At 35.5% G+C, this 17,989-nt stretch overlaps 1 protein-coding gene across 1 annotated transcript in view; it reads right to left on the bottom strand.

Annotated features, from left to right (window-relative positions):
- Positions 1 to 689: 689 nt before the first annotated feature.
- The window catches only part of LOC147077163 (uncharacterized), a 26,153-nt gene continuing 8,853 nt past the window's right edge, over positions 690 to 17,989 (bottom strand). Inside the window, exons 4-5 of the mRNA XM_085941016.1 lie at positions 15,803 to 16,409; positions 690 to 733 (exon numbers count right to left, since the gene is read on the bottom strand). Of these exons, the coding sequence (XP_085797142.1) occupies positions 690 to 733; positions 15,803 to 16,409 (651 nt within the window). The remainder of the gene's footprint in view (positions 734 to 15,802; positions 16,410 to 17,989) is intronic.

The raw sequence follows: 17,989 nt of genomic DNA, 5'->3' as shown, positions 1-17,989 counted from the left end.
CATTAGTGTCATACAGTGATTGGTATAAATGATAATATTATACAGAGATCATTACATAATATTAAAATCTAAATCCATTTGCATTTCTGTCATCTATTCTTATTCTGTTTGACATCTCATAATTGAAGTGAAGTTAGTCATAATAATATATATGCATTCAGTATTGCCACCAAATTGAAATATTTACTGGCAATACTTTATCCTTTCGTGCAGTAGAATTATAAAATAAATGTGATAAAATAACTGATAAATTATTTAAAGTTCACAATAATTATTCATTTATTATTATTAAATTTATATGGTACCGTTCGCACACTTTCAGACACATTTACAATTTCAAAATTTTGAATTATTTATCGGGGAATGAAATTTTATAAGATTGCCATTATACGGATACACTGGCACATGATGACGTCACATTAAACAATGAATTACGTTTTTACTCATGCATGCAGACTTGCAGTATATAGCCTATAAGGTTTTTGGGAATCTTATGCATACGAACCTAACCCAATTTCTATCGTCATATTTATTTTTACCTATTTACCTAATTATGTCAAAAAGAGTCAACAAAAAAACTCAAATCGAATAGTAAAAAATATGATTTAAACTATAATATTAAGAACGTTATGACTTTTTTAGGTTTCTACCAAGGGATTTTTCTCAAGGCATAACGATACAGGTACGAGTCAACAATCCTCGCCTGATAGAATCGAAGAAGGAATGGTGCAGTCTTCAGAAGTGACGATAGATGAACGAAACATTAAAAAAGAAATCTTAACACCAAATACTCCGAAGGAACTTCGACTAATTCTGACAAGGGTAATACATTTCTCACGTATTTGATTTGCAGCACTTTTTTTAGTCTGTTCTCAGTTTTTGTTGCGGAAGTGCTCTCTAACGTCACAAAATGATTCACACGGACGTGATTGATGATCAGCGTCTTAGTAATCCCGACTTTTTTTTATAGTATGTAAAACATTCTCGTTATCGGTCGCATATCTGAGTTAAAAAAAAAAATGAACATAGGTATTGGTAGAAATAAGGAGTTAGGAGGTAGGTTTGGTTGACTCCAAGAATGAGAAAGCTTGGTTGCGTGATTACAAATTATACCCCCATTTATTAATCCCCAACAATAAATATTATTTACAGACAGTTACAAGTACAATTCAATGATGTTATTTCTAGGAAGTTACTAGACTGATCGGACAGGGTAGAGCGGTAACCCGATGGTCGTGGTTACGTTGATTGATTGTGAGAGCTAAGTGATAAAGCAGGTAGAAATACCTCCTTTATATATTGATCGAATGCAATGGCATCTATCGAGGCGACACTTGTCAGCAAATTCTTTTTGTCGCCCGAAACCAACTTGTCAGAGGTCGGGGTTTAGACAGCCTCTTCATATTGCTTCCGAAAGAATTTGTTTACTAGGTGATATTTGATTTGTTCAATTGTTTCAAATTCGGATTTGTTTTAAAAATACTTTGTAATATGAAGTCGCGAATTAAGCGATTTGATAAAGAATCTGCAGACTTGTGTCTGAAGCAAATGTCACTTTGTCTAGATGATGACAAAGGTGACTTCTAGCGTAGGTACGTGTTTAAACATGATTTTGATGAAAGGTACATAAATGATATAGTTTACATTGTAGGTTCAACTTAATGCTATGTAGGTATTACTTAGTAAATTAGGCATGTTTGAGATTCCCGATGGGTACCTAGCCACATAGTTACCAAGGCGTCAATTGTACCTATATGGCTTATCAATGTGTACCAGCGACTTCCGCTAGCCCCACAGAAAATATTACATATTTGTCAAATCGCCGATTTTGGAGGCAAATTGACAAGTTCATATCATAAAGTAATTTTTTTGCCAAATTTTTGATTTCAATGATCGGTTGTTGCTGTCGTTAAATGACTGTAGATACCACATCTTGTCCGCATTAATGCCATGCCTATTTCCAACAGCAACAAATATCATTGATCATTGTCCAGTGCCTAATGATCTCCATTGAACGTAACGCGAGCTCCGGCCTCATTTTTTACAACGTTTTTATTAGCTCGTATTCTTATTTGTCCGGTGGTTGTTTATCCAGTACAAATCTTGCAATCGAATTTTAACTAACTTCCCGACTACCTAGACATTTGAAAGTTTTAGAATATATCAGAACACGATACCAATGCATTCTTTAATTACTTTTAGCCATCTTTAAGTAGAATTGAAATCATTTTCAGTTAATTCTGTTTTGTGCGAAAAGTTATTTCGGAAGAAATCCGTAATCCAATCCACTATTATTAGTTGCTAGGGGTCTGGAGTCCTAGCAACTAAATTATTAGTATATAATATGTACGTTATAGTTATAGTATATAGATGTCAATGCATTCATTTAATACTTTTAGCCATCTTTAAGTGGAATTGAATTCATATTTAGTTAATTCAGTTTTGTATGAAAAGTTATTTCGACAACATTATTGGTTGCTAAGCGGATGGTCCTAGCAACTAAATTATTAATATATACGTGCGTTACTATGGAAATCAAAATGACATTTCAGTATTATTTCTACCAAGTACAACATTTTTGATCGTTTAAGCTAGTAAGTCTATGTTTAAGGCGAAGTCTTTACTGAGCCTTTTTTAAAGAGGCACCTAGCGGGAAAATACGAAGCTTGCAATTTGAGATATTTTTTTTTAAATTTACAATTTCAACCATATTAATGAATAAATATGTATCTGAAAACATTAAAAATAAAATATTTTTTTATTTTAAGTCAAAGATAAACTTACAATTGTAAAAAATGTAATAAAATGTGAATTTGTTGAATCGGACCGCACCGTATTATTACATATATTTTATGGTCATATTTATTATTAAAATTTAGTTTATTAAGTTTTCTAAGCATCACCTAAGAGATTTTTACTAATTCATAGTTTTTATATTTTTTATATCTATTTTAAAAAACATCGATTTTTATAAAAAATATAAATGTGTATAACATGAAATCCTTTTTATTTATATCAAATCAAGCTTCAATATTAGGACCATGCATAAATAAATGCAATCTACCGAAAATAGTTGAAAGCCGGTCAACTTAACACGCTACGCGCCGGTGTGTGGGCCTACTGCGTCTGCGCAGTAGAGCGACAGTAGCGACCTCCCCGTAAAAAAAATTAACTACGTTCTGTAAAAATAGTCGCTTGCTTATTGGCTTCTCAGCGAATGGAAAGTTTTGTGTGTCATCATCACAATCGCAGTAGCTGAATCGCCCGCTATTGAATTCGCCAACAGCTTATAAAGTAGCTCAATGTCGTTGACGCATTACCAGTGTAATTTAGTACAGTGGTTAAAAATTCATCTCTAAAGTGAAATATTCTTGGTTCATTTCTTCTTGGATGCAACGTGCATTTTTAGTTTGGATAAGTGATTGCACCCTCTGCCTACTCTGTCTTAGACTATACAAACAAAAGATTATGGATAACTAATGTTCATACAATTACGTATTATTAAACGACCAACGATTTATCATCACCATCATCATCAGCCTGAATATAGCCACTGCTGGATGAAGGCATCTTCAAGCTGCTTCTACTTCTCTCGGTCCTGTGCATTGCGTTGCCACGTAATTCCGCAGAACTTTATCATTTCATCGATCCAGCGGCCACTAGGTCTACCTTGCGGACGTTTTGTACTTCTTGGATACCACTGGATGACTAGATTTGTCCAACGATTGTCTCTTCTTCGAGCTATGTGTCCAGCCCATCACTATTTAAGGCTTTTAATTAACTCTATTACATTTACTTAGAGTCCATGTTTCACACGCATTTGTAATCACGGGAAGCACACACTGGTTGAACACTTTGCGCTTTAGGCACAGTGGAAGGTCACTTTTGAAAACATTATTCAGGCGGCCAAAAGCACTCCAGCCTAGATCTACTCCTCGAACAATTTCATCAAATATACATCCATCTATAGACACTTCTTGTCCCTGATAGATGTAGCTTTTCACCTGTTCGAGCTGAGTTCCATTGATGAGGATCTCTTTTTGTCCCGCAAAACAGTTGAACTTATATAAATAATGATTCTCCTCGATTTGCCGCCCTTCGGGTAACTGCCGCCTCCAAACGACGGAGATTGAGCGTCGCTTGGAGTAGCGTGGGCTTGTCTGCCCCTTATCCACTCATTCCTCTTTTTGTTCTTTCGCGTTATACCCAGCATGCACCTCTCCATACCAAGTTGTGCTACTCTAAGTTTTAGGATCTCTCTTTTACTTAAGGTCCATGTTTCACACGCGATTTATAGGCGAGCGTTATTTATTAAGACAAACGTTATTTACTTATTTACAAGTAAATTATAGTGATATTAGTGTAGTGATATATATATATATATATATATACTAGCAGTATCACCCGGCGCTGCCCAGGAGTAGAATGGTTTAATATTTGATAATAAAAAATCTAAATTTGATACGTTGAGTGCAAAGGATTGAAATTATAGAGATTTTAATTTTTTTCATATTAGTATATTTTTGTACATATATTGCATTTAAATATCTTAAAAAGTGGTACATATTTATTTATTATTTTAAGGCTTTTCAATATAATATAAAAATCCATCCATAATATAAATATCCAATCCATCATTCCAGGGCTTTTCGATATACAATATTTGTGGCTTTTCCATTTGGTGCCTAAATATATAGATTTTTACTACTCCCCACTCTTGATACCGCTACATACAATTGTACGTGAGTGAAGCATTCCGATCTAATGTGGCAGCACTGCGTCGCCCGCGCCGCGCCGGCTCGGTTAGCTCCCTGCCGATTAGCGATTCTAATAACACAATAATCAATATTTCAAGGCCCTGTACGCGGCGCCATTTTCCGCAAAAACCGTAAAACTGTCATCGGAGTGCAACGGGTTAAATATGAAATTCGAGACCCCTACCACGCACTCCGGCTCGTCAGCCTCCGTCTACTGTCTAAATTTTCCACATCCGACTGCGCGTGTGGATTTGTATAAAGAAAAACCGATACGACGGTACAAACATCCAAATACATTTTCGAAATTATAGTATAGATTCCAAAACCACGAAATATTCAAACCAACAGTAAAAGCTTCCACAGGGTTATAGCAATTTTTACTCTATACCACATTTTCTCCAATATGGAAAAGTACCGTGTAGTTCAGGGGGGGGGGGGGGCAAACTGCGGCCCGCGGGCTGCATGTGGCCCGCCGGGTATTTTTTTGCGGCCCGCCATCATTAATTGTACTTCTGATTACGAATAACTTTTTTTTATATATTTTTTAAAAAATATTGACAATAGATTAAAATTTGAAGAATTTCTTGTTTCGTAAATGTATTATCTCAGTACGTCTTCCTTGCGTCTTGTCTCATACTATGTAACCACTATTTTCTACGTTGAACATCGATTTCAATAGATATTGATAGTGTGCCAACAGAGCTACAACTTGAGATTATTGATCTGCAGTGTGACACTGATTTAAGAGAATTGCATCGTCGTGAAGAAATCTCCAAATTTTACAATGCCCTTAATTCAGACAATTTCGACCAACTTAAAGATTATGCAAGAAAAATGTTCGTTATTTTTGGATCAACCTATATATGTGAACAAACATTTTCGATCATGAACCTCAATAAAAATTCTTTACGATCAAATGTCTCCGATGCCCATTTAGAAGCAGCTTTGAGAATATCAACTACAAAATTAACACATGAATTTAAAAAAATGTTAAAAAAGGTACATCAGTTTCATTCTTCTCATTATTTTTTTGTATTGTTTATTTTTCGTCATAATAAATAGTGTATATCTAAAAATGGTATTTTACTTGCGGCCCGCTGCTCATTTTTAATTCTTGAATTTGGCCCTCCATCCAAAAAGTTTGCCCCCCCCTGGTGTAGTTAGTAGTGTATGAAATCATTTGGAATTCTGAAGTATGAAATAATATTAAATTATTTTTTATACTTTGATCGAGGTTGTTTGATGAAATTTGAATATAATATATTGGTATCAATTTTGGTTTTTGTGACCTTGGTTTCGCCTTTCAGCATGGCTGTGCACTATGTACACTCTCCAACGACACACCCGCACAGAATATAGTTAGTCACTACATGACAATTACAATGTAGCTGTTCTAAAAAATGGTGCCAAACTGATTCACCGTACCTACGTGATTCTGGTGATAATAAATTATTTTATTAAGAAATAGGTACAAATAAACATACAGTAGCAGAGCGCACATATTCTATTGATATCATTCAGTTACTTTACACAATATAGAGTTATAATAATTAACTACATGATTATATATGGCAGTACCAAGAATTTTACCACATTTGTACCATGGTCTGTTTTGTGCATTTGCTTTTGAAATTTATATGTAGGTGCATTTTTTAATCTACTTTTAGATTATTCCGTAACTTTATTTATGTACCTATTAATAACTAGATAAGTACTATTATCATTTATTAACGTCATTTGACTCTCACTTCGTTATTTATTAATTTTCGTTAGATACAGAAAAGCATAAGTCCCAAAAAAATAGCAAATGGGATCATGTAAGTGTATAATGATTATTATTGTTAATGTTGGTTTCGATTATTATGGTTTTTCTAGGTTTCTACCAAGGGATTTTTCACACGACATCACGATACAGATGACACCCAACAATCCTCAGATGATGAAATCCAGGATAAAATGATACCGTATTCAGAAGTGACGATAGATGAGCAAAACATTAAGCAAGAAATGTTGGCACGAGATACTCCTAAGGAACTCCGACTTATTCTGGGAAGAGTAATTCATTTCTCACGAAATTTGATTTGCAACGTTTGTAACGCAGTTTTTGGATGCGGAAGTGCTCTAAAAAGTCACAAAATGATTCACACAGACGTGAATGTTGATCAAAATCAAAGCAATGTATTTTCGCAACACAGTAATCCAAAAGGACGTAAAATGACAGATAGTGAAAAACCGTATAAATGCAATGTGTGTTCATATAGATGCTCCAAACAAAGCCGTCTTAAAGAACACAAAATGACACATACTGGTAAAAAACCTTATAAATGCAATGTTTGCTCATATAGATCTTTGTCAATTCACACCGTTAAAAGACATGAAATGACACATTCTGATGAAAAACCCTACAAATGCAATGTGTGTTCATATAGATCTTCGCTACTTAGCACCGTTAAAAGACATGAAATAACACATACTGATGAAAAACCTTATAAATGCAATGTATGTTCATATAGATGCTGCCGAAAAACACACCTTAAAGCACATTTAATGACACATACTGGTGAAAAACCTTATAAATGTAATGTTTGTTCATTTAGATGTTCGCAACTACAACGTCTTAAAGCACATAAAATGACACATACTGGTGAAAAACCTTATAAATGCAATGATTGCTCTTATAGATGCTCGAAATTTTATTATCTTACAAAACATAAAATTACACACACAGGTGAAAAACCTTATAATTGCGATAAATGTTCATATATAGGCTGGCAACTCAGACTTCTTAAAGCACATAAAGTAAAACATACTGGTGGGAAAATTAAATGCGACGTTTGCTCATATCGATGCTCAAATCTTAGTGCCCTTAAAAAACATAAAATTACACATTCTGGTGAAAAACCTTATAAATGCAATGTGTGTTCATCTAGATTCTCGCGGATTGATTATCTTGAAAGACATAAAATGACACATACTGGTGAAACGCCTTATAAATGTAATGTATGTTCGTATAGAGGTTCTCGACGTAGCCATCTTAAAGCACATGAAATGACACATACTGGTGAAAAACCTTATAAATGCAATGTATGTTCATATAGTTGCTTGGATTCTGGTAATTTTAAAAGACATAATATGATACATACTGGTGATAAACCTTATAAATGCAAAGTATGTTCATATAGATGCTCGGCACTTGGTGATTTTAAAAGACATAAAATGACACATACTGGTGAAAAACCTTATAAATGCAATGTGTGTTCATATAGATGCTCGCAACCAAGTAATCTTAAGTCACATAAAATGACACATACAGGCGAAAAACCTTATTAATGCACAGTATGATTATATCGTTCATAGCTTTCATTTTGATATTAGGTAGTTGCTACTATTTAAATAAAATACTTTTTGACATTTGCTAGTTTTGCGTTTATATAGACCAGTGGGTCTATTCTATACTTATCGAACACTAAATTGATAAATAGTATCAAACTTAGGGTAGGTTTGTATCAAAATATTAGCACTTATTGTAACAATTACACGAAGCCGGTTTTTATTGTTGCAATAAGTGCGATATTTTAACAGCAGCAAGATAGGTGCTGTTAAAATATCGCACTTATTGCAACAATAAAAACCGGCTTCGTGTAATTGTTACAATAAGTGCTAATATTTTGATACAAACCTACCCTAAGTTTGATAATATTTTTCACTTTATCACTTTAGCGGTCGATAAGCATAGAATAGACCCACAGGGATGGCCAGTGCGTCGATCGCGAAGGTGTTTTTGGTCGATCATGGACATCTCTTATTAACTCTCACATCTGTCAACTCTCACCTAACTCAACATTTCATATTAACAGTCTTACCACAGAACGAACCAGAAGAGAATATATATTTAATGCATTTAAGTCGTATATTAATCGTACTCGATTTTATTCATAAACTAGTATCAGTAGGTTATGACTGATGAGCTCCTGCTATGGTTCGGAATCATGTTGGGTTTATTACTTTATGTAAAAATGAGGAAGCAATACCTACTTTTATCAATTATCATTGCATTACACACTAGCAGGCGTTATGTTCAAAAGTGTTAAGGTGATACATTAGTGAAACGGCAAATAATTTTCAACTATAGCCGCGATGAAATTTTGGACTAGCTCGCATTCTGAGAGAGAACGTCGAGCTGGAAACACGTCACTTTGTCTCGTGATGACGACGGGCGTATTAATTCTTAAATCGTGTAAAGATGACTAAAAACGTTACCCATTTATTTTAAAAAGAAAACATGTCAATTAATATATTATAATTGTTACTAATAGAACATGGTGTGTAAAATTCCCACCTCCGCTCCCGTTATGTATATGCAGCCACGTCATACGCGGCCGGCTAACATAATCCTTACGTGTGCCAGATCAAAGAATTTAAGCCCTCATTTTGTCCCGAGCAGAGCCGCACGGGACTGGTGATGCAACCTTGCACCGAAGTGCGAATGCATGATGTTAATTTATATGGCAACTATCAGTGACTTTAATTTGAAGAGTCGCAAGCGGAGTCGAGAGTGTCCCGCCCCCCGTACGCTCTGGCGAATTTAGTAAAGGCCGAAAAATTGCCCTCGGTTGCCACCATGTCCGCGTGTCCTATTGGGCCCGAATGGGGTCGGACCCGGGCAAACAACTTCGCTCGTTCGGGGCCCATAAGTGGACAGTCCCACAGGACGTGCTCTGCGTCCTGCTGGTCGTGTCCACATGAGCAACCCGACCCATGTCCTGCAAAACCAAACCCCTGCAGTTTGGTCGCAAAGTTTCCATGGCCAGTCATGAATTGACTAGTCCAGTGGGTCGGCACCAGTCTCCTCGTCATGTGTCTCACCGAGACATCTGGAAAGTATAGAAAAGTCTGGCGGCCCTTAGAGGAGGCCACCCATCTCGCCTGCCATGCCGCATATGCGGTCTTGTAGACCAGCTCAGATACAGTCTTTCTGTAGCTCACGCCCTCCACTCTCGATGGTGGTGTCAGAGGGACACCGGCGAGAGTTGTATTGATCCTCCTCATAAGGAGAGTGATCGATCCTCTAATTTGAACGTGCAAGTCGAGGGGAAAGACCCCCGCAAGCACCGCCAGGCCTTAGTAAGGCCAATTAGAGCAGGCCTCTGTCCGCTAAGCAGAGTCCTCTTCACAATTGTCAGCGAGGCTTTGGTGTGCCACACGCTGGAGGCATAGCCAGCGATGCCCATGAATATAGCCTCGTAGGCGATTCGCAGGGCCCGAGGCTTTAGGCCCCAATTGTTGCCCGCTAGGCGAGCAACCTTCTGATAGGCTGAGTTAGCCTTAGCCATAATTACTTTAGCATGCTTCAAAAAGGTCTGCTTCTCGTCCAGAACGACCCCCAAGTAGGTCACCTCTCGAGAAAACCTTATAGCAGAGTCGCCGAAGCGCACTGCGGGTGATCGCTTATTTATGTTTACTAATAGAACAATAAACAGAACATAAAATTAACATATGTTGGATTTATATGACAAATTATATTTCGTTTTGCATGCGTCATTTGCACCCGCGACCCGCAATCCGCGCATCGCCTAGCCACGATCTTTTTAGACCGTGCCTCAACTGAGGTACAGCCTTAAACCTGAATCACGTGATGGATGTTGATTTTTAATTTGTGAATTAAATTCGTGGTAAAGCTGTACAAAGAAGGCACTTTCGATTATTATTAGACGAATGTTGAAAATGGCGAACTTTTGTTGCATACTGATGTAAGATGACTTAGTCGGTAGTTTTTAATTCAGAGATATGTTACCTAAAATTAAACAGTGTATAACAAAGAAGGGAACAGAATATCATCAACTAGATTTCAACCCGTGGTTGCTTGTTCTTGCCCCTCTTCGTGACATAAAACGTGAAATAAATTATAAGATTTCTAATATTCGATATACAGGTAAGTGTTCGTCCTTGAAAAAACAAATTCAACAATGAAGTAGTATTCTAAGCTGCCTCAATGTAACTTTTGTTTCGTCAAGGACAAACACTTAGAACCTTGTCGTTCTCCACTCGCGTGGTGTAACTATGTCGAAATTACAGTTAATGTGTACTTATTTTTTTAGAAGTGAAATAAATAATAATTAAGTATATTATTTATTATCGTTATTTTTTATTTGTATAAAATATCTGTTTTTAAAATACATTGATACATACTTGAATTATAAAAATTGGGTTTTTATTGTTTTCGCATAATATATACTTTTTTATTTAAAAACAATAAATGTACGGCATTAATAAGAATACAGTATTTTATTAATGTTATTGTTACGAGTATCATACAGTAAAAATGTATATTTTAGAATTTAATTAGATGAATAAAAAAACATAAACAAATTTATTATTCAGGCTTCCCAAGCCTATTTATTATTAATTTTCACAAAAATCCAATTCTCCTTTTTCTTGCAATGACGTTGATGGAAGATTTTTATAATGTTAATGAAATATTTGATCAATCAGATGCAGTATACTGACCAAATCCTTTTTTTTCTCTTTCGAAATCGGAAGTATAGCGGAGTATTTTTTTGGGTATTAGTAAAGGATCGTTTCGCATTCTTCGCAGAAATGAGATTGACATGAATCGACCATCGATATCCAACGAAGTTTTATAGTACAACGTACCGATTTTATCTTTGATGAATCTCATCCATTGGATATCGTGCCATAGAAATTTATCGTTATTTGCATCTCTTTTTTTTGAGATGAAGTTCGTTGTCGTAAAAAGACTTAAAGTTAAAAAAGTCGTATTGGTTCATTTCCGTGACTTTGAACTTTCCAGGTTTTCCGGTTGAAAGTATAAGTTGTGCCCAGTCCCTGGGATGGTGTATCATCATACTTGTTTTCTTCTTTTCCTTCTATATCATAGCGTGAGCAGTATCACATTCCACGCGCGAATGGCCACTTACCATAAATTTGTGGTCAATTATTTGGACTGCAGGACTAGCTTGCAATATGGAAAAACACATTGCCGCAATATTAGAGTTCCTGTATTGGCCTGTGCATGTATCTGAGTACATGCTTACATGTATAACTTCTATCGGAAATGTACTGAAATATTTACAGGTATAAGCACGATCCTATTTGATTGGCACCGCGTCCCGCTACAGTTTCGTTCCATAAATAATTATGCGCTATGCCTTGCTCATTAACAACAGTCAAATTGTACTGCCAGTTGTCGTTCATAGAACATTATTGAGGTCTGAATGTATGGCGTTTGCAAGACCTGTTGCCAATCAAATGTATCCATTGACTTTGCATCGTTAATCTTTGCTTCAGCCTTATCTTTAGATTTGGCCAAAAAATGTTTATCTGCAGTTTCGTTATGGGTACCTATTCCAATCAATTTCCAGCAGTGACTTTTGTATGACGTCATTTGACAGCTTCATTTGTAATTTAAATGTATCACATGTATTGCAAAAGTCATTGTGTGGTAATTTGAAAAATATTTTCATTGTCTTGAAATTGTTCCTGTAAATACTATATGACACAACTGCCTCGGTAGTATTCTGTTCTTTATACATATTATACATTTTGATCAAATTTAAATCTGCAGGTAAATACTGTTTCTGAGTGTGTCGGCGACTGTAATGACTTTCATAACGAGGAAAAGAGTTAATAAATTGTGTTGTGTATTTTTTTGTACTCTCGGCAGTAGTTTTATTGATGGGTGGATGCTTCTTTGATCTGGTTCAAATATATTTCCAGTATGAGACATTCGTTTAGAAAGTATTTTATTAATAAATTCATTAGATACATCAAAAGTTTTTTGAAAGCAAGATTTACAAATCGGTTGTAGTTCCCCATCTATTTTCAAATTGTACTTGTGTGATGTCAGACGATTTCTTAGGTCCTAAACTATTTGATCGCAGTCTTTGAGTAACTTTAGGATGTGATAAGACCATTTAAATAGTCGATTCTTCTATCCCTGTCATTCATTCCCCAAAATGACTCAAATAGTGTCTTCCTCAGCTCATATTCAAATTTATTTTGACATTTCATGCGACACTCCGTAAGTAAAGTTGTTCTCTACAATTTTTTTCTGGGATTTCTTTAAGTCTCCGTCACATAACATTTTCCGGAATTCCTCTTATTTTTCCTGTCTTTTCTTATTGCCCTAGACCTTTTAGATTGGAGATAAGGTATACAATCAGCTTGATTTTCTTCAGTTAGTATATCACGAAATGCTGCATTTTCGGTCGCAATAGCATTACTGTTATTATCATACCAAGAGTCGCTTGAAATTTCTTCGCATACATGTGAAACGGGTAGAAAACCTGGATCCAAAATGTCATCATCGCTGTTATCAACGGATCTTTTGATACATTACTGATACAATTATTGCTGAAGAACTACTGCTTTCTAACATTTCTTCATTATCGAAATGTGGAATTTGTTACTTCATTTTAAATATTCTATACTCGAAATAATATAAATTTTCACCCTTGTGACTGTGTATTTGAGAAAACAAAAAGCTGTTTTTCTCCTATTCATCTATTATGGACTTGGCTGATTTTGAAATTTAGCAACACAAATGCACTAATTGGCGAGGTACCTATATATAAAGCATTATTTATATCTTTTAAAATAAATGAATACGACAGTTTGTTAAATTTGTGTTATTGTAGACGACGATAGGAAGTTAAAATTACATAACAAGTTGACGTTTCAATAAATGTGTTTCTGTTTTAGAGACTAATATGTTGATGAATTAATTTTAAGTACTGGCAACACAAATTAGTCCTCAGAAAAGCGTTTCCGTGAACATTCTGCCAAACTGTCCCAAATCAAACAAGTCCAACTGTGTCATTTGATTTGTTCAATTCAGGTTGAATGATAATGTCCATTTTAACAATAATAATATTATGTGTTCTCGTGTCACAATAGTCACACATGTCACAATAGGTTATAAAATACTGTCAATCGCGTTAATTATTGCTATAATAACAGTTTTCAAAGACAGCGAAAAATGATCACTATTATATTATTATTAAAATATAAAGATTAACACGTATCAATGTGTTTTAATTGGATGGGAAAATATAATTTCTAGCGAATGGTTTTATCAAACGGTGACAAATGAAAAGCACGGAATAGTTGGGACTGTTGGGAACATTGAAAGAAGAAACAAAATGGTGTCGCATCGTTTAGAGCAGTACCTATTGAGACTTATGAGGTACTCACGTGTATGAAGTCCACGCATCTGGTTCGTTGATGTATGCTAGCGAGACATCATTATATGGCTTTGATATCGTACATGTTTTGAATTAAATAACACAGATTTAAGGATGTTAGCTGTCCGCGCGGACGCGTTTATTCATTGAAAAACATTGGGAATTTACACATGGGGGATGAACATTGATGCAGTATAACTAAGGTAAGTAATTGTGGTAATTATAAGAGACATGATATGGCCAATATAAATATCCTGATGACACTTTATACGAAGGCCTTCGGGAAACCTGTCCAGATCGCACACATCTACCTCATTTAATGCAGAACCTGTCGCCATTCTCCAAGTATCAGGGAAAATCACTAAAGTTCACGATTTATTTTCCACCATAAGGTTTAAAAATACAAAAGACATGATACATAAAATTATAAGCGGGCGTAAGCAGGAGGTTCTTTTTTCAACCGACGATCAACAAACCGGAACTTTTCCTCAATCAGCAGCTCGAAGCCCTCCATCGTTGACAACAAAATATCACCGAGTTCCACCTACTTTATTTTCTATAGTATTCCTATATGTAATTGATATGATTCCATTATTTATTTTTTATATATTTTTGCATTCCCTCGTTAGCTGGACACCACACTGCGCCTTCAAGAATACCTGTCGCTCGCAAGTCTTCTTGCATCATTCCAAGTTAAACCTCTCTATAGAAAGGCGGTATTTAGCTGCCTTCCAGGAAGCCGGATTCCCTTTAGCTAGAAGAACAGGCAAGCAAGGTTGAAGTTCTCTTCTGGCACCCATGGTAGAGTTGGGTCTAACGGTGCCTCAGCACTCTCAGCGGGATGAGAAATCGGTTCGTTCTCTTATCTCCTATTTACTCATAACACCGCATACCCAGTATCCGTCGCAAACATTTGTTGTCGAAACACCCTCCACCCTTCTCGGTCCCTAGTTTTTTGCTGTCACGTGGATCCTCAAAACTTTATTATCCAGCAGGTTTTAGGGTGACCCTGTGGGCATTTAGTGCTCTGCTCCTTGGGTACCACTGAAGGAAGGCATTTGTCCAGCGGTTGTCTACTCGCTGAGAGATATGTCCAATATATTGCCATTTCATCTGCTTAACGACCTCTATCACATCGTGTACTATTGTCTGCTTGCTTATACACTAGTTTTTTTTACAATCTTTAACTGTTGTACCCAACATGCATCTTTCCATGTCAAATTGCGCTAGCGATCCATTTTTTTTTTATTTTTTCCTATATTAAGAGTTCATGTTTCAGATACATACGTGAGCGTTGGTAGCACACATGTGTTGAACACTTTAAGCAAAGGACATTTGAGGTTAGTTAAAGATACTATTCAAGAATGCGATAAGTATCACCAGCATTATACTAATATATATTGTATATAAAAAGTTATTCACCAACATGTGTCATTTCATGTCTTTTAAGATTACTAGGTTGCGAGCATCTATATGAGCACACATTGCATTTATAAGGTTTTTCACCAGTATGTGTAAATTTATGTGATTTAAGATGACCAAGTTGCGAGGAATTATATGAACAAACATTGCAATTATAAGGCTTTTCACCAGTATGTGCCAATTTATGTGTTTTAAGATGACTAGGATATAGGCATCGAAATGAACACACATCACATTTATATGGTTTTTCACCAGTATGTGTCATTTTATGTCTTTTAAGAGTATTTGACTGCGAGCATCTATATAAACATACATTGCATTTATATGGTTTTTCACCAGTATGTTTCATTTTATGTAGTTTAAGGTTACTTGGTTTCGAGGATTTATATGAACAGACATTGCATTTATATGGTTTTTCACCAGTATGTGTCATTTTATGTGTTTTAAGACGACTTATTTGCGAGCATCTATATGAACATACATTGCATTTATATGGTTTTTCACCAGTATGTGTCATTTTATGTGTTTTAAGATGACCAAGAGACCGGCATCGAAATGAACACACATTGCATTTATATGGTTTTTCACCAGTATGTGTCCTTTTATGTATTTTAAGAATACTTGACTGCGAGCATCTATATAAACATACATTGCATTTATAGGGTTTTTCACCATCATGTGTCATTGTACGTGCTTTAAGTTTACTAAGTTTCGAGTTAACTCTGTATTTATGAGATGCTTGACTTTGATCATCAATTACGTCCATGTGAACCATTTTGTGACTTTTTAGAGCACTTTTGCATCCAAAAACTGCGTAACAAATGCAGCAAATCAAGTTACGGGAGAAATAGATTACCCTTTTCAGAATAAGTCGAAGCTCCTTCGGAGTATCTCGTTTTAATATTTCTTTTTTAATGTCTTTCTCATCTATCGTCACTTCTGAATACTGTCTCATTCTCTGCTGGATTCCATCACCTAAGGATTGTTGACTCTCGTGATGCATTGTGAAAAATCCTTTGGTAGAAACCTAGAAAACCAAAATTATCGTTATTATAAAATATAAATTATCTTTTATACTTATTTTGTTTAAGATATTTTTTTCAATGTTTTTACTTTTCAGCATTTTCAGACATTAAGTAAAGTAAGGGAGTAAAAATTATAACAGTACCTACCCTATATAGGTGTCACATACAAATTCAATATTGTTAAGGAATGATACATAAATATACGAATGCACCTACATGTAACATCCAAAAGGTAATACATAAAACAGAATATGATACAATTATTGTGGTACAAGTCTTAATATATATATCATAGAGGTATTAAATAAAAGGAGAGGCCAAGAATCAGCTTTCTCGTACGACTGAATGACAGCAGGCCAACAATAGCCACGCGATAAAAAAATGCAGGGCATCACGGAGCATTTACTTTGGTCATTATAACGTACCAATATAATTAATAATGTTAACGTTAATTTTGGCGCAAATTGATTACCTGCCTGCTTCACCATACTTTAATTTATAACCTGCCGCCCCTAGGTATAAATTTATTTTATCTGGTACAAAATTATTATTGTTTCAAATGCAAAATCACACGATTGGATAAAACATTAGACTGATGTCAATAAAAGAGGTTCGCTCTGCATCTTTGTGACGATTTTCAATTTGTGTGTTTAGTCAGAGAATGGACCTAAAAAGTTTAACAATTGGCATCAACGGACGGTACGACACAAATATGTGACCCACACGAGGCGTGGTTTCAACAGTATGGCAGTAGGTGCGTGCCGTAGAACGACCGCAATTATCAGAATTGTATTTTTACCGCCCCTAACCGACACATGACCTGCTTTTTTCCGATATGTCGTCACTCTATCGGCACTCACAGTAGAAAATTTGACGAAACGGAGCACTTGATAATTTAGCCCAGCACAGTATGTGATCTATGGATAAGCATCCTGCCAGTAAATAATATAGCTGCTTGTCAAGTTGTTAGACACAAAGGGAGGGAATGTACCCAAGTAAGTGAAGGGTCACGGTGGAATTGACGTAGAGCAGTAGATGGGATAAAACCAGAAGTAAATGGAACTGCCTAAATGGTTGACTTTCCGAATTTCCTAGCGAATTGTCGTGTGTATCCTTATCAAACAAACAGTATGTGAAATTCAGTCCGCAGCACGTGGTTTGAGGTTACCATCGGAGAATGTAATCATATTAAATTAATATATAACCCCTTTCTCTTGATAACAATTCCATCTTCAAATACTATTAATTATCTATGTGCGATCATGCACCATAATACGTTTATTATAAACTATGTTCTTAAAAATCAAAACCTTATAAATCAATACTTGTCGTAGGAATCTTACTTGGATCTAAAGCCATATCTCAAGTTTAAAGTACCTCGTAAATGTAATTATATAAATTTTAATCGTACCTACCCCCCAGCGGAGTTGTACCGGCGCAGAAGGTACGGGTATAAAAGAAAAGACAGGATTGCATTTTGACTCATTCCTTTTACACTGACATACTAGAACAGTTGCTTTTGTTATTCGTATTAGCGATACGCATCGTTTTGAACCGATAGTTTTTCATTTTTCATAATCGC

Source organism: Rhyacophila brunnea, unplaced genomic scaffold (assembly GCF_057557595.1).
Source record: "Rhyacophila brunnea isolate RB1 unplaced genomic scaffold, BYU_Rbru_1.0 scaffold_13, whole genome shotgun sequence".
NCBI classification, from domain to species: domain Eukaryota; kingdom Metazoa; phylum Arthropoda; class Insecta; order Trichoptera; family Rhyacophilidae; genus Rhyacophila; species Rhyacophila brunnea.
This window is presented reverse-complemented; position numbering and strand designations above follow the sequence as displayed.